Below are 22,636 nucleotides of genomic sequence, written 5' to 3'. Positions count from 1 at the left end.
ACACGTGTCATTTCAATGAGATAATCAAAGTTAATAATGTTATTGATATAGGAATTGTTTATATATAGTTAAGTGCCTCAGTGTAAGGTTAGATTTCTCTCACAGTTAAGCTACTTACCTACAAAAGGTATTTTTCATAAACTGACTTGGATTTATTATACTTATTACATGTGTGTACTCACATAGCCTTGTTTATAAGGTGTACTTTCATGTTGAGGAAGATCCGGTGTGTGTTCTTTTGTATCAGGAATGGTATAGGTGACTGTAACTGGAATAGCCTGTGAGTGCCAGCTGTGAGCTTCCACATCTTGTCCTGGGACTGAGAGAGAGAGAGAGAGAGAGAGAGAGAGAGAGAGAGAGAGAGAGAGAGAGAGAGAGAGAGAGAGAGAGAGAGAGAGAAATTACCATTAGATCAGTGCATAATCAGCAGCATGTGGACATGTTGTGATGCTTTGATGGTGCACTGCCTCTTCATTCCTAAGGTGAAAATGTGTCAGTATCATCAGCGTTATCATGGCATGCCTATCAGAATTTTTGCCATGCAGCAGCTGTGGACTAGGAGAGACTGTGGGTGGATTGAGAGTGAGGAGTCTAACCTCTCCGTGCCCCCTCCTCCTCTCTCTCTTGTGGGCAAGATGGGCTCTTAGTTCCCCCTCTCTACACTCAGTTAAAGCTTTCATGCGCTGAGCACAGAGCCAGCTGGGCCAGGGGGAGGATAGGAAGAAGTTTTTTCATTCACAAGACACAGAGAGAAAGACAAAGGGAGCAGAGGGCTAGAAGGTGTACACAAAGAGCTTTAGAGGTCTTTAGATGCCCTGTGTGCGCAATCTATTCATACACGTGGTTTAGTAATATAGGAATTGTACAGAAGGCAATGAGATTAAGCGATAGGAAAGTGATGGAAGATGAAATGTGGGAGAGTGCAGCATGCCCAGCTAAAGTCACACTTCTGGAGATGGCTGATTCCTACATGAGCTCACTGGAAGTGACTGCATTGTGGAGTTTACAAAGGCCTCAGAGCTCCCTGTGATCTCCTTACCTGAGGAAATGAAGTAGCATTTCCTTATCATATAAAAAATGATTGGCTATAAATGTAAAATGTTTGATTTGACATTTTGTTCTCAGCATACATGCTGACTATGGTGCAGCTGACAACAGAAAATTACCACTTCAGTGACAGAAATCAGAATGGTTTTTGAAAAGGTTAACTGCAGTGGAATTATGAGACTTAGGTTGCACCTTTTTCTCCACCATGAGTAATTATTTGGTTCTGCTTGATGTATGTACATTAAAATGACATGCATTATTATTCATGAAATAATGCATGAAATACTTTGTTCTGATTTGTGCTTTTATCCAAACTGATAGACAAGTTATGACAAGGTCAAACTGAGCAGTTGTCTTTTATGGGCTCAAGTGGTTAAGTTGATCAAAAGGTCAGGGTTCAAGCCCCAGCACTGCCAAGCTGCTACTATTGGGCCCCTGAGCAAGACTGTTAACCCCTATCTGTTCCAGGGGTGCTGTATTAAAGATTCCCCTACGCTCTGACCCGATCTTCCAAAGCTGTGATATGTGACGACAAGAATTCCACTGGGCTGTAATGTATGTGTGGCAATAATAAAGTCTTCTTCATGGACCCCACAAATTCTAGCCCATCGCACAGATAATAATCAGTAATTACCTGAGAGGCAGCTAAAGAAACTTGCATCATCATCCTCCTCATGTGACGAGGAACCACCCACATCTCCAGTGTGGTCCCACTCCAGGGGGATGGAGTCGACACTAAGTGGTGTCTCGCAGCCTGATCGTTCCTGTGGAGGGACCAGGAGGGACATGGAGGACTGGCCAATGGATGTGTCTTGACTTGGTTCGGCTACATCAGAATCTTCCAACCCTGCAGTGCTCTCACTGGTACAGAGCTTGAGTTTGTGACAATGAAGAAAGGGAAAGAATGTGAGTGATGACCACTTTATTGGGAACACCTGCATTTTCAAACAACTACTTATCAATCATGTGGCTGCAGTGAAATCATGCTGGTACAGGACAAGAGCTTCACCTAATGTTCACCACCAGAATTGTAAAAAAAAAGTCTTAGTGACTTTGACAATTGCATGTATGTTGGTGCCAAGAACAGGAATCTGATGCTACAATGGGCACAAATTCAGATTGTGCCCACTGTATCCTATAAGTTTGAACCAGTTTGTTTATTTTCTTTTGACTTCTCAGCAACAAAGTGTTTCTGCCTGCAGAACTGTCCGCTAACTCGAGCTATCCATAATAAAGTGTATTCTAGTGCGTATATATGTATTTATTTTTTTATATGAATTATAGTAATTAATATACTAATCATTCTTAAATGTGATTAGTTTTGTGTCAGATTTTTAGAGATGAATGCTTGAATACACTCTGCACACACTGCGAGCATGAAATGCATCTTATATCAGGATGGTTTATGCCAACCACCAGCGGTCACAGTGAATTATTCATAAACTAACACCCTTTCAAACAGTTAATAAGTAATTAATAGAATATATAAGCACATATCTGTGTAATGTGTAGGGCAGAGAGTGAAATGCAGATGAAGAGAATAAAGTAGCATACAGGCTGAGGGCTGGTGAGGCGCTGGTGGAAGCAGCCCACGCGGCTAAACACTTCCTGGCAGTAGGAATGCAGTTCCTCAAGCTCATCCTCTATAAGTACAGCATCCAGTGGAGCACTCCTCTGAATCAGCCCCTCGCCGAAAACAATCAGAGTGTCAATCTTATCTGTGTTCTGAGTTATCTTCTTCTTGAGACCCTTTATACATGGACAGAGAGAGGAGCACAGGTACTGTATGTGAATAAAATGCTGCTCACGCACATTTGGGTTGTCCCATCAAGGAAGTATTACACATGCAGTTACATACAGAGGATTCTTACAACTCATTTAGGAAGCCAAAAACATTTAACTGCTTTTTGAAACTGACAATGAAACTGAAACACGTTGCACCAATACACACAGTAAGACCGATGAAATGGTGTTGGAGTCATTTGATGAACAAGAAGGGATAATTAAACATCTCTCAAGACCTGAACAGTCACCAGATCTAAATATTACTGAGCCACTTTGGTATGTTTTGGAAGAGTGAGTCAGGAAGAATGAGTCCTTCTGTAGCAACATTTAGTGACCGAGATCAATTTTCTAAAAGTGGAAATCCTTTTGGCCAATGTATGGGACTTGTATACTTGTTATACCAAGTATACCAAGATTAATTAACGCTGTATTGTATAAATGGAGGCACCACACCATACTAATAAATGATTGTGGTCAATTCTGTGTATTAATAACACTAGACAAGCCTAGAATTTATTATTATTCAATTTAAATTTATTTGTATTCTACATTTAGGCTAAATATAAATATTATTATATATATTTATAATTTCTAACTAGTAAGAACTAGTCCACTGAGTCTACTGATGTCCTAAGCAACTCTTTCTTAAAGATTTCAACAAATCTCACTCAGGGATATCAGTCACCAAAAATGCACCAAAAATGATCTATAATCTATAACCGATTGTAATGTAATAGAAGTTTACATTTACTTTGAGCTTTTTCAGTTTGTGTTCGATGTCGGTCTCTGACAAGTGCTCCACATTAGTAAGTTGCAAGTCCATCTCAGTCAGCCAGACCAGCAGGCTTTTCCGTGTCCCCTCAAAATCCTCTCTCTGAGCTGTAAAGTGCTGCAGGGAGACAGATAGTTGAGAATCTTTCAATTGTTAAACGCAGACCTCAGGTTAATAGTAATCCATGACCTCTAATTCGTATTTTTTAGCAGTTAGACCTCTATCTCTCTGAAATTCCTCATCCTTTTTTAGCTGAAAATTGTAAAAGATAATGTTTTATTTATTATATATGTGTGTAATAACAGTGAATATTATTCTGTTATTATGTAATGTTCAATATGTATAATAATCTACTGGCAAAATATTTTTATAAGTAATGTTTTATTAAAGTGTTTGACTTTTACTATTATACGAAGTATTATAGTATTATTGAGGCACGAGAATTAAGAGAATTAAGAAAGGATAGGGGGATTTGTGCAAAAAGCTATAACCCTACTTATAATATATTGATCATTATTTACATGCTTAATACTAATAAATGAGGTCAACTAGAAAAATGAATACTATGTGTTGGACTCACCCTCAGTCTGCGCAGAATGGCTGCCACTCTCTGATGCAAAGCGTCCCATCGCTGGTTGCCCTGGTGCACCATGGTCCGCAGTCTGTTAGCTGAGTCAGTGCGGTTCTCCCGGGCTAGCCGGCGATATTGGCTATTAATCATTTCTAGTTGGACCAGCTTTTCAAGTACCTCTCTCTGTAAAGCCTGAGAAAAATTAGGCACGACATCAAACCATTCAATATTTACCAGAAAGAGGAATATCTAGCAGTATTCTCAGTTCAATATGCTTTCAATATAATGTCATGTGTCTTGGTTTCATTGATGACAAACACAATATGCCTTTTTTGCTTGAAAGGCATGATGACTGATTACATTCCAATGGAGCTCATAATATTGCCCTTTGTTACTTGTATAAACTTGACCTCAGATTCAAGAAAACTGCCTTTCTTTGCCTGTGTTCTTCTGGAATACAATACCACATATGAAGATAATCCATGTAGAACCATACATGTTGTGTCTCGACACAAAGCTGAGTGCATTGGAGTGTGTCATTCAGCTTAAATCTGTACACAGGACGCTTCACATAATCTAATACTAATAATAAACAGTTTTGTTTATTTCAAGGTGTCATTTAAAAATCATGTATTTGTTGATGTGGTGAAGTTATTCAACTTATAACTTATAATTGAATTTATAATCGGTTTCTGTTTTCCAATAACAAAAATAACAAGCTATTTTTAGGTAGAGACACAGAGCTAATTTGTCTTGTGAATGGTCCACAATATGAAATCCGACAATTAAAATTTACATGTGTTACTCTGTAATGTATAAATGAACTAAAAAATAGCTTGTTATTTTTGTTATTAGAAAACAGAAACTGATTATACATTCAATTATAAGTTATAAGTTGAATAACTTCACCACATCAACAAATACATGATTTTTAAATGACACCTTGAAATAAACAAAACTGTTTATTATTAGTATTAGATTATGTGAAGCGTCCTGTGTACAGGTCTCTTTGTTTCTGTGAGAAAGACCGACTGAGACGCACAGTTATGCGTCAGTAACGTACGCATTCCTTCGAATTCAGTTTTGAAAAGTCGACCGCGCTATTGCTGTTTTTAATAATAACACTTGGTGAGCCCTGTAAACCTCTACTACTTATAAACCACTGGTTTTCCATAAGCATCACATTTATACATAGTATTTACATACCATTTGAATTTTTTGTTCGGCTCAGTCTTGAGTTATTAACAATGAAATAATTACGCATTGTTATTATATAACATGTATTAAGCAATTCTGCTGGATTTGTTGTTATGATTATAAATGAGGAGTAATAATTTTATTAAAGTGTATTTCATGGGCATTATTATGCGTGTTGTTTATTATATATGTGTATGTCATGGAAGCATTGCTCTGATTTTTTTTTATTATTTATTTTATTTTTTTCCCTTTTCTTTTCTTCCCCTTTGGTGTAATATCTTATTCTCATTCTAAGCTACTTTATTCCTCAATATACTTTTAAATATTAAACATTGTTTACTCTTCTAGTCTTATCTTGTCATTGGTTTATTTCCTGACTGTGTTAATCTGCTCTGTGTTCAGTTATATACAGTATTTATAACAAGTAGAAGAAGAAAAAGTCTTTGTTTATGTCTACCTGCCTGTGTTTTGAATCCACAAATGCACTTGGATAATGATTCTTGGATGTAATAATCCCCAATAAAGTGCACACTTCGGTCCTACTTCTAAATTACACTCTACATTACACTATGTGTTTTGGCCTGTAGTATGGCACTGTAAAATGCCTCAAATATGTCATAATCAGCATCTTAGAGCTAAATCTTACCTCATATCTTTTGAGCTCCTCTTTAGCCACGGTGTAAAGAACATCAGATGACTTAGGTTCAGCAGCAGTGTGCTCAGCTAAGTTTAACCAGTCTTCAAATTGTGAGTAATCATCCTGAAACTTGCACCACATTCTCCATGTCTCCTCAATCCTGAAAAGTTAGACGATATTATATGTTTATCATATAACATTGTCCATGTTATTATACTATGCCCACAGGTCTAGGCTGTACCTTATCTTCCTCTCTAAGGACATGGAGCAGATGCTTCTCCAGCGCTGGTCCAGACTGTGAGTGGTCTGCTGGATGGAATCGTTTTCAGTGTTGTTGCTGCAGGCATCTTCATCATGTAGTAGGATGTCACATAATGTCAGTACAGATGTTATGCCCTCGGTGTGCTGCTCAATGTCCTGCTGCAGCTCCTGAACACACAGATGTATTGGTATTAAAGGCACATGACTGTTTGCTACTAACAGTGCCAAAAAACACTAAGCTATTAGAAAAACTGAAAGATTCTGCCCTCAAATGACATGTAAGAGTTTCTGTATGTATTTTTGTACATTCATATGTATATTTATGTATATCTATGTTCCTACAAATGGCCATTATGTTACCTATCAGTAAGGAGCAGAGCTGACACAATGAACACTGACTGTATCACTGTATTATTATGTGCACTATCCCAATCTACAATATTTACGTTAATATCGTACCATGTGAAATATCACGTGCAATATCATATCTCAAGCACGTTTTTGTAAATTTTGTATATATAGATATATATATACATTTTTGTCATATTTATTTCATTTATATCTCTTATGTACTCTAAAGCAGTCTCTGACAAAATAATTTCTTTCGAGATTAAAAGAAATTTTAAAGATATAAAGTTCTATCTTATCTTATCTTATCCTATCTTATCTTATCCTATTTTATGTACATGATCAAAAACATTTATTTCATGATGCGATTATAACTTTCATCACACTTTGGTAAATGTGCCTAAAGAATCTATAAGTTATTGTGTCTTGTGAGTTCTGGGTGCACAATTTCAATATTAACTCTTCTTTTGTGCAGATAATAAAAGATTAATAATTTACTGTCGCTTCTGGTGACTGGTCTTAAAAGCTAAATAATCTAGTTACTTGCCTGCTGCTCTTCCAGTCTCTTCTGAATCTCGTCCCCATTGCAGATATTGTAGAGTACAGGCATAGTCAGCTCTGCCTCGATGCGGGACAGCCAGCTCCGCAGGTTACTCATGTTTTTATCTAGTTGCTGCACAGCAGCCTGAGTCTCTTTCAGCTTGTTCACTCTGAAAACAGATATAAGGGGGCAGATGTAACACAAATGCATGTGCAATCAGCTGCATTCTCTCATACACCACAAACAGACTCCACTGCACTGAGCACTGAAATTCTGCTAACTTGCATCATGTTTTTACACAAAAATTTGTCCGTACAACCCAGGTTTTCTGTAAAAGGTTTTGCATTTGAGAGCACGTCCACTTGCGTTTTCTCATCATTGTCCTCAGAAAGGCTTTCATCTCCTTTACACAGGCCAAGGTGCCTGCTTGTCTCTCAAAAGGCACCATGGCAACATGGCGATGCACTACCACCAATATGCTCACTCAAAACAAGTAACCATAGTTACCCTCACTTCAGACACAGAGCGCACTAAGACTGCAGTTCAAAAGTTGGATCAGGAATCATGCTGTATTATAACCTAATTATAAAGTGTCAAGAAGCATTTTTAGCTGAAGAAGCACATTGTTTAACTATCAAATATAATGGAAAACGGTAAAGCGGATATGAGTGGAATTTTGTATGAATTTAAAGCAATTAAACTGGAAGAAGAAGAAGAAGAAGAAGAAGAAGAAGAAGAAGAAGAAGAAGAAGAAGAAGAATGGCGGTGGTGATAATATTGCTGTTATAAAATATAATATTAAACTTCATCATCATCATCTTCCTCATACTCATATTGAAAACAACTTTCATGCATGCAGTGTAGCTCAAAATGCATTAATAAATTAAATAGTTACAACTACAACCATTTTTTTACATTGTTGATATTTTGCATATCTTTTACACAATACTAAGAGAACTGATACATCATGAGAAGCTGCAAATAAAATCCTGTCAGTCTTATGCTTGTATTTAAATTTAACCGGAAATGGTGCTCTAAAATGGACACCCAGTTTCTATGCTGGCGGTTGACAGCTGCTTTGTGCTTCACAGGATTATACAAAGTGAATTTCAATGGAACAATCCAAATCCATTGAGAGCAGAATTGACAGCATGTTCTTGTGAACAGGGCCTGCTGCACAGCTGAGTATATACTCACCTGACCCCATTGTGTCACATAGCTAATATGACATGACATGTTTCGTACTCTCACCCCCTGCCCACCTCATAGAAATACACACATAGACACACACATAAATAATAATGGGGCATCACATGGGCCCTGGAGTGACTGCAATATCCAGGCGAGCCATATGGCAAAGCCAACACTAGTAAATGTTAGCTAAATCTCCCTGCCTCCACTGCTAGCACCATCTGTCTGACTGTCCATGTTACGCTCATGTCTGAGTACATTGATGAAGTGATTCACAGAAGGAAAAGACCTCAGTAGAAAACTATATTGCCAAAGATAGTTCTCCTTTTTCTGTTTCTAAAAAATACAATAAGCTCTGGGGCACAATGACAAATTTTCAATATTTGTGTAAAAGCTCACTTGGTTACTTTTCTACAATGTATAAAGACACAATTACATATAATAAGACAAATTAAATAGGCCAAAAAGTTCCTTTTTATGTTACAAATGCTAGATTTACAAGGGTTAGTGTGTTTCAGTAAACTAATTTTTGAAGCTCATTTTAGATATCAAGTTATTATTTGTACTCTTCTAGTGGCTGTAATAACATGTAGTATTAGCAGATAACCAGATTTCTGTATACTGCTTTACATAAGCAACTTAAACCTCATAACATGACCTGTGAAAAAAAGAATAAACATGAGTCAATCTACTTAAAAATGAGTTGGTGAGTGAAAGTCTTACATTTATTTCAGAGCCTTCCAAATCCCCTGTAATTCACACCCTCATTTGAAGGTTATTTAGTACAACCATCTAATTTAGAACTATCTAATAATATTAGCATGTAATTGCTGGAATCTGTATAATTAAGTAGACATATATGTTCTATTTATAGAAATACATAAGACACATAATGCACCTCTTCAGATACTGAGACCCTGGTTTGCTCACCTGGCTTCAATGTGGTCAAACAGATGCTGCCAACGGTCACTGACATCTTTCAGCATGCAATGGATGTTGACCTCTTTGGCTTGGTCGCTGGCTAATAAAAGCTGCTCCCCCAGACGTTTAAGGTGGCTCTTATTCTCACTGAAGAGGTTAATCTCCTCCATGCAGTCCTAGTGAGATACAAATAGTGAGCTCCGAAGGTATTCAAAGGACTCTGGGATGTTTTACTTGTTAATGTTAATGAATTCATCTCAAACAAGCCTTGGACTAAGCATAGCAGCTGTCAAAACTGTGGTTTGGCTCTCAGCAGGGCCTCTTGTAAAAGACTGAACATTTTAAGGTGCTTTCATTTGAATTTGGAGAAGCAAAGACTCCCACTGACCCTTCCACTTTCTTTTGTGGCTTCACCTGTTTTGTTCAATTTGGCCCTGCTCATTTTGATCAGCCATCCACTGGTTGTTGCCAATAACAACGCCTTGGAAAAACAATGGCTGCTTTCAGGTCTCTGATTATCACTGGGCCACTGTGAACCTAGTGAATGACCTCTACAGTAAACTATGTGCTAATGAGTGTCCTGTGTATAATGCAACACTTACAGATGATGAGAGAGAGATTTTAGTGTTGTAAAGGAACAAAAGAGTCCCATATACTACATGAATGTAGTAGTGCTGACCTTAAACTGACATATTTAGTTGTTTGACTTAACTACCTACACTGTTCTATTTAATTACATAATAGTGAGAAAATAGATGTAAATTTAAATTCGTTACACATAGACATTACATATTGTACAGTATGGGGTCTTAGGTTGCTTAGCAATCCTGTAATAGACTTTTTTTAATACACATGACAGAAGCCTATTTATATTTCTGTTCCCTGCATCCTGTACCTGGTCCTGCTTCATGATGCCCCAAACCCATGTGTCACTTTCTTTATAAACAAACAAGAAGAGTCACAAAATGACAGCATAAAAATGCTCCATCCTAGATGTTTGGTGTTACCTTTTTCAGTTTTTCAATCATGTCTTCAATGCTGAAGTAATCACCGCTGTGCAGAACCTTTCTCTCCATCTGCGCTAACCACTCGCAAAGCTCCTTGTGTTTGTCGTTGAAAATGGTCCATGCATTCAGATGGTCAGCAATCTCTTGTTTACGCTTGGACACCTTCACATAGAGACAAATTCAGTGTAAATTGAGATTATCAGCAAGTGTAACAAGCAGGAAGAACAATTATAAATTATCATTGAACTTGTCCTCTAAATATTTGTGAATATAAATTTCTAACTATTTTGCATTGTCCCTCAAAACAATTTTTGCCCAGGTATCACCTCTACTTCATGGTAAAGTCTCAATGGATGCTGTTGACTTAAAAAAAACATATAAGGGCTGCTTCTGTAAGCGTACAGACAAAGACACCTTTAAAAATATAAAAAAAAAGAATAAAATTCTTTGTCCAAAATCCAGGCCAAAAATGCACCCTGCAAAAAATGTGTTACACAATCAAAAATTTCGAAGTATTTCTGAAAAAAGTGATGTGAGGCTGACCTCTTACTAAAAGCCCAAAACTCCTTACATATGAGTTTTGTTTTTTGCTTTTTCCCCAGAATACATCCATGTCATGGCGTGAAATAGGTGAGCTTTACAGTTAAGCTATAAATAAAAGTCAAGTTAGAACCAAAAGCTTCATGCATTGCCTGACAATAAGGGCTCCTTTATTAGTGTCTGCAAGAACCCTAGCACAGAAGGGGACATTAGAAATTCAGTTCCCTCAGTCCCTAAGTCATTCAAATATCACTGAGTCTTAAGTGCATCTTGTTCACAAAGTTCCATTAACTTCACACCTGGGAACATGAAGGCGAGCGAATTTGCAGTATCTTTGTCTGCTCTCTAACTGCCGACATACTTATAATGAGAGTGCGACAAAGGGCATTCAAGTAAAAGTTACCAGCTCTATTTTTATAAAGGTTGGTTGCTTAGTTAATGGAGTGTCCTGCTAAGTATTTCAGCTCCCCAAGGGTCAAAGCATCAGGCTCATTTTACACCCACTGTTTCAATCATTTTGGCTTTTAATGCAATTTCATGAGCTGGGGCTACACAATTTAACCCAGCAGATAACTATTCCCCAGAGGCAGATATCTATTGTGATTTCATTGGCTCAGGAGGATCTGAGTTGCCACTCAATCACACAAAAGATCTAGACATAGCAGCCTGAGCACAGCCCTGCTTAGCCATCTGCTATTCAATTCCAGTGACTGAGTCCACCTGCAACCTGTTGTCATCTTATCAACACACACACACACACACACACACACACACACACACACACACACACACACACACACACACACACACACACACACACACACCTCTCTTAAAATAGGGAAGATAAACATCAATTAACTTTTACTGAACCTGAACAAAACATTTATATACAAATCTAATCTCTAAATAAGAAGGCTACATGACTGTTAACTACTCAAGCCAATGATTTAGAGCTTGTTTAAACCTCTCCCCATTGGTAAGAAACTAAGACATTTAACTTTAGAGCCCAGCAGGACAGTCGCTTACTCTCTATATTAAATCTTAACATTATGTTCTCAGCAAGCTTCAAAACTCAAAACAATACACACTGCTTACGGGTAAGGGAGGAATTTAAACCTCTATTGCATAATTTATCTACAAGAAACAATTTCTGAAATGTTAAATGTTGTATGTGGGTGTATTGTGCAAAATGTAAATGTAATGTAAATGTACAAAGACAACAGTTCAAAACAAGGCACAATCAACAGGGGAGATGAGAAACTAACCAAATAAAGGAGTCAGAAATTTGGCAAGCAGATGTGAAGAAAGCAGATATGTCAAGAAGATCAGAAGATGAATACTAAAAGAATAGAGCCCAAAAGAAATCAAAGAGTTTGGAAGCACAGTTAAAGGCACACACATTAGTAGGATATATTTTTGCAGGATTTGATGACAGTAAACACTATTTCACCTTTTTGCTCCTTGTAATAACAAAGGACCAGCTGTGGAATATAACAAACCCCCTTCATTTTGTCCCAAGGGTCTGCGATTTTTTTCACCTTGAATACTTGAAAATATTTATTTTATTTCCTTATGTAAATCAAAACTTCAGTAACACTTAACCGTTAATCAACACTTAAAGACTTTTAAGACCAACCCTGACTTTATATAAAATAACTAGTAACATAGACACTGCTGGAGTTGCACTGTAAATAAATTGTAGTGATACACTAATTTACAAAACATGGCACCATTTAATATTTTCCCTCCTTTTCTTATGTTAGGGCTGTGCATTCTTTCCCCCCTCGTTTCCAGAGGCCCTAACGGCGAGTGCATTGTGTGCCGGCACAGCAGTTCTCTGCCCCACCACCTCAACCTCCTCCGTTTTCCCTCTGTCTTTCGCTCACCTTCAGACAAAGTTCTTCCCACTGGCTGTGCAGTTCTTCCACCTGTCCATGGAGAAGCAATGTATCTGTGGGCATCACATACTGCGAGATGTCTGTCTTCATGGTGACCAGCTCCTTCAATCCTCCAGCCCACAGCTTCAAAGAGTTCTCCTCCTCCTGCATTAACACAGCAGCCGACACTGAGTTGAATCCCTGCTACTGCTGCACACTAAGCCTAGTCCTCTCTCTCTCTGTCACTTTGTCACTAGCGTTCAGGATTAAGGCCTGATGGTTATAAGGGGGGGGAGGAAAGGAGGCGTAAAGGGGGAAATGTGGATGAGTGGATAAGTGTAGAATGTGGGGGCAGGGGCGGTGGGAGGGACACTTACTAATATATAATAGCCCAGTAGGGGAGGTGATTCTTTCCTCAACTTCTTGGAGCTATATAAGATGTTTTGGGTTGCTAAAGAGTTTCTGTTAAGTTGCATAATGACAAAGCTCCTTTAATCACTTTAAAAAATTAGACAAGATCAACTTAAAAACTGTGATTCCATCAATTTAAGTGTCCCCTGAATGGCCATTAAGTGTTAACACACTTAAGTTTTAGAAACCTTCAATCATAATCTTTGAAGTGTGCAGGCAAAAAAATGCAAATGTTTCTTTAATATTAGTTAATGAGGAGAACATGATTTTTTAACACAGAGTATTTTCTGCCAGAACAAGTCTACAGTGTCCTCTGTATAAATCAGTTCAGCACCAATGCATTTAGACACTATTCCAGTTAAAGCCAAGTACCTTGATGAGCTTCTCCTGAAGCTCTATGTTGTCCAGTGGTGGCTGCTTTAGTCTGACAGCAATCTCTCTTAGATGGAGTGCACTATCAGCAAGTCCGTCTTCACAGCAACTCCAATTCTGGAACAAAGCAGAAGAAACTTCTATTTTCTTTAAATCCTCGTGAATTTGCCTATCAAATCCATTTAGCATAAAGATTCCAATTGATCAGAAAGAGTTTAACATCAAAATGTGTTTTATTTAAATTAACCAACATATTTAAATTAACAGCAAAATTTCCACTTAAATGAAATATGTGATCATAACAAAAATAAATGACATGACAAATGTCAGGTTTAGGGTACAATCAGTAGAATTCTATAAATAAATATATGTATGGTAGTAACATGGACATTATATCACTATGTACTGTAAAAGCAGAATAAGGTTATAATCACTTTTCATTAGTGCACAACAGGCATTTCCTCTTAGTGAGTCTGAGTGAAAATGACATTTAAATAAATGTTTGGGAAAAAAAGTGTTTTTATTCATGAAAAGATAAGATTTAGCAAAATTATGCAAATCTCACCCAACTGTAGATGATCTTAATTACAATGTGGGATTGCAGCAGTGGTCTGCATCTCATTTCCACTAATGTATCAGGCTCATGAGTGAAACAGTGCAACATTATGGCTCAAATTTTATCCTCTGCTTATGATCAAGAGTAGAGAAATGGAGAAAAACTCAGTATGTAGGTCAGTGGCAGCTAAGTAAACCTTCCATGCAAACAATTAGCCTCATAGACTATTTTATGATTTTGGTGAACAAAGGAATCAGTGAGTCAGTGACTGCAATGATGCAGATAAAAACCCTGTAATTTACTTTTTACCCTTAGTGTACTTTAGAAATATCTTTATGAAATGTGAGTGATTTCATGCTATGCTAGAAGCTGAATTGGTCGAGCTCTATTTGCTGCTGTAAAAACCAATAAATGCACCACAGTAAAAGAATTCATTATTTAATGCTCCAGGTTTAAAAAAAATAATAAAAGCGTTACACTTAAGCCATCCATAGACAACCTCAATCTTTGGCCACTGGACAACAAAGAATGGATTATATCCCCTTAAAATCACCTTAATGACCATCTCTCCTGGCTTATTTCTTTAATCGCTTTAACCACGGATCACCCATTGACTGTAATACATCTACATCTGCATCTGACAGATCAAACATATACTGTATGGTCTATAGACATTTTCTACCCCTAAATTTTTCTCTATGACTGAATCATCTCTCACTCACTCACTCACTCATCTTCTACCGCTTATCCGAACTACTCGGGTCACGGGGAGCCTGTGCCTATCTCAGGCGTCATCGGGCATCAAGGCAGGATACACCCTGGACGGAGTGCCAACCCATCGCAGGGCATGCACACACACTCTCATTCACTCACGCAATCACACACTATGGACAATTTTCCAGAGATGCCAATCAACCTACCATGCATGTCTTTGGACCGGGGAGGAAACCGGAGTACCCGGAGGAAACCCCCGAGGCACGGGGAGAACATGCAAACTCCACACACACAAGGTGGAGGCGGGAATCGAACCCCGAACCCTGGAGGTGTGAGGCGAACATGCTAACCACTAAGCCACCGTGGCCCTATGACTGAATCATCTAATATCAGAAATTCCAGGATGAGCTCCAGTGCACAGGGATTTGATCACATACCTGAATAACAGTTTCAGAGAGAATTTTCCGTTTCACAAGCAGATCTTTCCTTTGCTCCCAGGCTTCCTGCAATGCCCCAGATTCATTTTTCAGATCAGACTGTGTCTGTATATCTGCCAGGGGTAAGATTTGCCTGCACAACTGCACAGTCTGGGTGTAAAGCTCCTCTTCATCACTCAGCTTCTCCCGAGCTTGCTGTGGAAAACAAAGATGACACCACTGCATAATACTGCTGGAGAATTTGATTCATTTTCAAGGCTTAGGGAACAAAGCTGTCTCGTGTGCCATCCAGAGGGGGCACCTCAATTATATCTATATGTATGAAATGTCCCACAGAATGTGTTTTTTTAAAACCTCAGTTTTAGATGGGAAAGACAAATCCGCCTGAACAATCAGCTGTGATGGTGTGAAACACATATTTTGGTTAGTAACATTTAAAGTTAACATAAAAAGACATAAAAAGTCACACAGATTCTGATAACTTGATCCAACTCTTTCTGGAATTATAATATATATATATATATATATATATATATATATATATATATATATATATATATATATATATATATATATGTATATATATGTATATATATATATATGTATATATTATAGATATATACATATATTATATATATTATAATATATATATTATAATATTGCTATAGTGTGGGCCAAAATTCATTCAACCCATATAACCTTTATCTGAATATGGATTTATGTCTGACACACTACAAAATTATCCTGTGCAGTCTTACCTCATAGTCTTTAATGGATTGTTGAAGCTGTTGAAAGCTGCATGGTGCCAATTCAGCAGGTGACAGTAAATGATCTAAGTCCTTCAGAAGCCTCCAAAGTCTTTTCAGACCTGTTCTATACAGCCTCCATTGTTCAGTTTGCTGCTCCAGGCACCTGCTACGCTGCTGAACCCTACGCAGTGTTCCCCGCCATTGCTCCTTCAACTGGGCCAACTTCAGAATCAGATCTTTCCTGAACATCACAAAAAATAAAATGAACTCTAATTTAGTGCTACAGTAGTGTGGCTTCTACAGTTTGTGAATAACATGTCCTGTGAACAACACTTACTGATATACATCCTTTATTAACATAAGGCTGTACTAAGACACTTTCCGGGCTAAATTTAGATCAGTCAAATTATTTTAGCTTAGTATACCTCCTTGTTTTTTTCATTTGATTCAGTTAAATAAAAACACATATAAAAGGAACACATAAAAGTGCTAACATATTCAAAATTAGATGTACTGCCTTGTGCTGCCTTGTATAAGTCCCAGCTATGATATAACCATTATAACATAAGTATAAGTGTAATTCATAAAATTAAGTATTTTATTTATCATAAGCAATTTTAAAACAATTTATCTATAGTGTCATGCTAGGAATGAACGCATAGAAATAGAACATTGGATACATGTATGTATGTATGTATGTATGTATGTAAGATGTTTTTATACTATTTCATATAAAACTCTATTGCAGACAATCTTACCAGTTGTGGCTGATCTTCAGCACTCATTTGGTTGCACACTAACATTTTGCTGCATGTCTGCGTCGCTGTCTGAATTTGTAATTTTATGTGGTGTTATTGTTTGTTACATGTTTATTAGCAAATGCTGTATGTTTTAGGTGACATATCTCTCTTTTAAATAATTTTTACTTATATTTTGCCTTTTTTTATTTACTGGATGAAACTAGGGGGCACGGTGGCTTAGTGGTTAGCACGTTCGTCTCACACCTCCAGGGTTGGGGGTTCGATTCCCGCCTCCGCCTTGTGTGTGTGGAGTTTGCATGTTCTCCCCGTGCCTCGGGGGTTTCCTCCGGGTACTCCGGTTTCCTCCCCCGATCCAAAGACATGCATGGTAGGTTGATTGGCATCTCTGGAAAATTGTCCGTAGTGTGTGATTGCGTGAGTGAATGAGAGTGTGTGTGTGTGTGCCCTGCGATGGGTTGGCACTCCGTCCAGGGTGTATCCTGCCTTGATGCCCGATGACGCCTGAGATAGGCACAGGCTCCGCGTGACCCGAGGTAGTTCGGATAAGCGGTAGAAAATGAGTGAGTGAGAGTGGATGAAACTACTGTACATTCTTCTTTATGTGTTCTTCTTTATAAGTTTAGACTAAATGTCCATTGTGATGAATGAATCTGCTGCACAAAAGACTCAAATTAAATATTTATAACCAATTAAAGCTTTTTGTCACTTTAAGTAGTCCGAAAATAGAAATAAGCAGAAATAATCCCGGGTCTGAAGGGGTTAAATTAGTAGATATAAAGTAGGTTGAGGGATTGTGCTGAAATTTTCTTTCATTGCATCTCACCTGTCTTCTACCTGACTTTTATCCAAAATCTGCAATTCCTCACTGACCACAGCATCCAGGAGCTTCTGGCCAATCAGCACTTCCATCTTCAGCTTCTGTAGAAATACAATGACAGAAAGGATCTGTTTGAATTTTTATTTCACTAATCTGTGAATTTTCACTAAAATTTCACTGATTTTAGCAAACAGCCATGATGATATAGCTATACTGTACATATATTACATCAAGGAGTAATCATGGTCAAAACTGGACATCTGTTAAAACGTTCCATTTGCATCCTAACACTGCAGCGAGTGAGTGAGTGAGCATAAAGTGCCCTGAAGAAGAAGAAGAAAAAAGAAAAAACAGACATCTAACCTGGTGTAACGCAAGCTGTTCTCTCATAGAAATTTCATTTCCAGATATGTCTGTGGAGAGCCCGGATTCCAATTTCTCCAGTAGAACCATCCAAGCTTGGCACTTCTGCTGGAAGCTGTGATCACACAACTGCACGCTATACATTTCCCTAAAAAAACACCACATCTGTCACACACTTCATCACAGAAAGGGCTAGCACAAAATCACACTTCTGTTTTGACAGAATTAAAGGGTGCAAAAACCAAAGCTATTAGATTTACATTTATTCGTCTGGAAAATGTTTTCATACTCCTGAGACTGGGTTACTGTCTATATAGAGTTTGTCATGTTCTCCCACTGGGAATTCTGTTTTTTTTCCCCACCTTCCAGAATCATTCTGGAAAATTTGCACCCCTTTGTAAATGAGTGTTTGTGAAAATGTGTGTGTGCCCCATCCAGGGTCTTTTCTCGCCTCATGAACAATCTTCTCCAGATCCACCACAAATATGACCAGGATAGAGCAATTAGTGAAGATGAATAAATGAATGAATGAGTGAATGAATGAATTAATGCATTTATTAGTTACCAATCACTGTCACCAGATCAATGGCAAACATTGAAGGTAAACAGAACAAAATAGATAAATATAAAATCTAATAATATATAATATATAAGAATCTCTGCATAATCTAGCCATAGGTGTTGCAAGCCAGTGACCTCTGTGCCGGTCCGAAGCCGGATAAATACAGAGGGTTGCGTCAGGAAGGGCATCCGGCATAAAACTTGCCATTGTCAGTGATGGACAGGATTAGGAACAAGCACATCAGAGGGACAGCTCAGGTTGGCTGTTTTAGGGACATGTTCAGAGAGGCTAGATTGAGATGGTTTGGACATGTGCAGAGGAGGGAGATGGTTATATTGGTAGAAGGATGTTGTAGATAGAGCTGCCAGGTAAGAGGTCAAGAGGAAGGCCAAAGACGAGATATATGGATGTGTTAAAAGAGGACATGAATTTAATTGGTGCGAGAGTAGAGAATGCAGAGGATAGCGTTAGGTGGAAATAGATGATTCGCTGTGGTGAAACCTAATGGAAAAAGCTGAAAGTAGAAGAAGAAGATATAATAATCTCTGCAGCACATACCTGTGTCTGTTCACAGACTGGGTGAAGACTTTCACCCATTGTGAATTGAGGAACTGCAGCTGCTCAGCTTCAGATATAGCAAGTGGCAATCTGAGGCTCTGTTCATTCAGAGTACCGAGGTCAGGAGTCCGTGCACTCAACTCCAGAAGAGCCAGCTTAAACAACACAAGGAGAAAAAAGAAAAATGTTAGTTCTTAGTGTGTCAGGGATTTAGGTGAGAATATACGCATATTTTTATATAGTTACTTTTTGTCTATGCAAGATTTTTTATAGCATAATCTACATAAAATTAATTTACATAAAATAATCAATATACTTAAATGCATCCTGTAATTTCACTCTTACTTCTATATCTCCTCATAAAATATCAGTACATAAAAAAATCACAGCATACTGGTTCACATTTAAATTCCAACACTGAATGTTTTTGTTAGCTTTAACAATCACAAAGAAATTAAAAAAAAAAACTAAAATAAATCATGTTTGTATGACATTTTACAGGTTCCCTTAATCTTAATAAGCTAATTTAATTTTATTTTTTACATCAGCAATAAACAAGCCAAAAACGTCAGAAAAACATTAGAAATGTTAGTGTTATTTTAATGTCCTTATATGTATATAAAAAATAAATCAATAAATGCTATTATTTGATTATCTTTAAATTTAATATACCTGTGTTTAATATTTATGTGGACTTATTATTGTTACCTATTAATAAAGATAGAATTAAATTACTGCAGGTTAAACAGTTGATAATTAACTGTCAAGAGTGAAAGTCACCACAACTGCAGAATAATTGTGACGTAAAAATAAACTGGTTCACCTTTAGATGTTCACTGCTTGCACTGGGGGACGTTTCAGACCTTTTGAGACACTGCATTAGTGATTTCAAATCATTACTGAAACCGACACGATCTTCCAGCTCCTCCTATGCGAAATGCATATGGAAACATGTGCACTCATCAAAATTTTCGTTAGCTTGACATTTTCCACGTAATGCAGATTGATATTATTTGTGTTACTTTGGAACTGTAATTAAATCTTTTACCTGCAGGTGTCCTCTTGTTTTAACTAGCTCCTGACTTAGATGCACAAGATCATTTGACAGAAGACTGGCCTCTGATTGGATCACAGTGGCTGCCTGAGGCTCTAACTGTGCCATGAGAAGCTTAGAGGCCTCTAATACATTTCCAACATTGCCATGCAATTCTTCTAGTTTGTCCTCTAACCCCTAGGAAAGAGATGCATAAAATATAAAGCATTAATAAAATACATGCATTAAATAAAGTAGAAATAGGAAATCCAAACATGTAGTAATGACTCCATTTTACCATCATTTACAGTTTTTGGCATTTAGCAAACACTGTTATCCAGATAGACTTACATTTTATACAACTGAGAATTGAGGGTTAAGGGCCTTGCTCAGGGGCCCAGCAGAGGTAGCTTGGTGGACCTGGGATTCAAACTCATGACCTTTCATTCAGTAGGCCAATGCCTTAACCACTAGGCTACCAGATCCCATCACAGAATTACACCATTAATATGGTGCATACTAATGGTTTTACTAATGGATTACTACATTTGCATACTAATGGTTTTACTAATGGATTACTACATTTGCATACTAATGGTTGTGTTCTTTTTATTTTAGAGACACAGTGTAAACTGTGTGTAAATGAAATAACATCCCCAGTCTCACTTTTTTTATTTTTAGATTAGCAATTAATGTGTTCCCAATCTGAAATATTACAGAGTATCCTGTTTACCACATCAGAGACAATTTTTTTTAAAACCTTGTATTAGTCACAACACCTTTTTAAATTCATTTTGGAAAGGCATTGGTCTGTTTTGAAGCAGAGCTAGAGAACCTGAAGGTGTTTTTAGTCCTGCAAGCAATGCCATGCTCTAACTCAGGATTTATGTCCCCCAGGCTCAAAAGCCCCACGGTCCTTATTAGATTAATGCACTGTATTCCGAAAACCATCACATACTTAAAACTATTTCAGTCTTACTCCTGATCATTACATATACATATAATTTACTATTATTTTTATTCATTCATTCATTCATTCATTCATTCATTTTCTACCGCTTATCCAAACTACCTCGGGTCACAGGGAGCCTGTGCCTATCTCAGGCATCATCGGGCATCAAGGCCTATTATTTTTATATTTAGGGATATATAATTCTAAATCTAGGTTATATTTTTTATGTAATTTTTCTTTTTTATTTTAACCATCATGCCTACTGGTGTCTTCAAGTAGCATAAAAACTACTTTTCTCTTATGAACTATAGTTTTTGCTGGAGCTATTGTTCTCTAGCAGGTATTGTTTTCCTGGTATGGTTGTGGCATTGTGTAGATGCTTTTGAATCACTCACAATGATGTTGTTGATCTTGCTGAGAAGCAGCTCAATGTCATATTCCTGTTTTTTCGGAAGGCTACAAAATGCCTCACATTGCTCCCAGTACTGGTTCAAAAGCTTAGAGCAGCCCTCGTATAACAGCCTGTAGTCCTGCCAGAGATGCAGCTCCACCTGAGCCTTCTGCAGCTCCAAACTGACGTCACGCTTCACATCCACCCACCTGATACACAAACACACAGAGGCTATTTCACTTTACACCTGGGATGCAAACACATAAGAATACATTATTAAATAAACAATAAATATGCTCTATATTTTGAAGAATACAAACAAATCAGTCATGTGATTGGGGGATTTTTATTCAAGTTGGCAAGTTGTTAAATATGACCACAATATGGCTTAAACAACATAAATGATGGTGGCACAAATACTAGCCCCAAAAGTGGGATTAAAAACAGTTCTGCACATAACTCTTGACTGATGTGAGGTTAAGAAACTGTCAGTAGTGTTGGCATTTCTAGGTCTGGGGATTTTTCCACCATTTCGTGTTTCCTGTGGCATAGCAACAGGGTTCATACAGTATTTAATTTAAAAAAGATAAGAAAAAAGTAAAAGAAAGCAAAAACCCTTCTGTTTAGGACAGATTTACTTTGATTCTACTGCTGCACTTGACTATAGGTGGTAACTTGCAATGTAGGATCTCAATCAGGTTAAAAAAAAATACCTTAGATTACCTCTAAGTTCAACACGTGACATCAGCTCAACATAGCATATTACACAGCATTAGCAGTAAACAAAGTAAATGGGTTATGCTGTATATACTGTACTGTACGTGGATTAGATCAATCAATGTTCAGACATTATTTTGTAAAAACTATAATATTGTATATGCATTTTATTAAGAAAGACGTCTTCTGTTGTTAATCTTAAATGGATCGCTGTTTCGAGGAGGAAAACCTATATCACCCAAAGACAACATTCTACGTTCCGACGTTCACTTTCCGAGTTAATAATGTGTAATAAAAACATGTTAATGTGTAATAAATCTGTACCAAAACACACTCCACTAAACCTCTTATTTACAGACTCTGTTTCAATGGTTCAATCATTCAGTCTTTAACCAGTTATCCAAAAGCAATAGCTTAAAGTACAATCAATTTTAGTGTGGAAAAATACATAAGATTCATATTTTATAGGCATAAAAGTGTACAGTAGTCATTAAAAGTTTTTGAGACATAATATGAACAGAGGCGCACAATGTTCTCTATGTGAGTCA

The 22,636-nt window shown here is 37.4% G+C and overlaps 1 protein-coding gene across 6 annotated transcripts in view; it reads right to left on the bottom strand.

The window, feature by feature from the left end:
* Positions 1-22,636, bottom strand: part of LOC132843308 (nesprin-2) — a 109,625-nt gene that overhangs the window by 7,250 nt on the left and 79,739 nt on the right. For all 6 annotated transcript variants that reach the window (XM_060866529.1, XM_060866532.1, XM_060866530.1 and 3 more), the window contains 20 exons: positions 21,376-21,580; positions 20,044-20,226; positions 19,819-19,923; positions 18,996-19,150; positions 17,876-18,023; positions 17,519-17,613; positions 15,944-16,175; positions 15,186-15,380; positions 13,479-13,595; positions 12,705-12,860; positions 10,279-10,440; positions 9,281-9,447; positions 7,166-7,328; positions 6,251-6,438; positions 6,019-6,169; positions 4,185-4,367; positions 3,584-3,721; positions 2,602-2,796; positions 1,682-1,919; positions 183-319 (listed from right to left, as the gene is read on the bottom strand). In XM_060866529.1, coding sequence (XP_060722512.1) covers positions 183-319; positions 1,682-1,919; positions 2,602-2,796; positions 3,584-3,721; positions 4,185-4,367; positions 6,019-6,169; positions 6,251-6,438; positions 7,166-7,328; positions 9,281-9,447; positions 10,279-10,440; positions 12,705-12,860; positions 13,479-13,595; positions 15,186-15,380; positions 15,944-16,175; positions 17,519-17,613; positions 17,876-18,023; positions 18,996-19,150; positions 19,819-19,923; positions 20,044-20,226; positions 21,376-21,580 — 3,313 coding nt within the window. The remainder of the gene's footprint in view (positions 1-182; positions 320-1,681; positions 1,920-2,601; positions 2,797-3,583; positions 3,722-4,184; positions 4,368-6,018; positions 6,170-6,250; positions 6,439-7,165; positions 7,329-9,280; positions 9,448-10,278; positions 10,441-12,704; positions 12,861-13,478; positions 13,596-15,185; positions 15,381-15,943; positions 16,176-17,518; positions 17,614-17,875; positions 18,024-18,995; positions 19,151-19,818; positions 19,924-20,043; positions 20,227-21,375; positions 21,581-22,636) is intronic.

This window comes from Tachysurus vachellii, chromosome 3 (assembly GCF_030014155.1).
Source record: "Tachysurus vachellii isolate PV-2020 chromosome 3, HZAU_Pvac_v1, whole genome shotgun sequence".
Taxonomy (NCBI): domain Eukaryota; kingdom Metazoa; phylum Chordata; class Actinopteri; order Siluriformes; family Bagridae; genus Tachysurus; species Tachysurus vachellii.
This window is presented reverse-complemented; position numbering and strand designations above follow the sequence as displayed.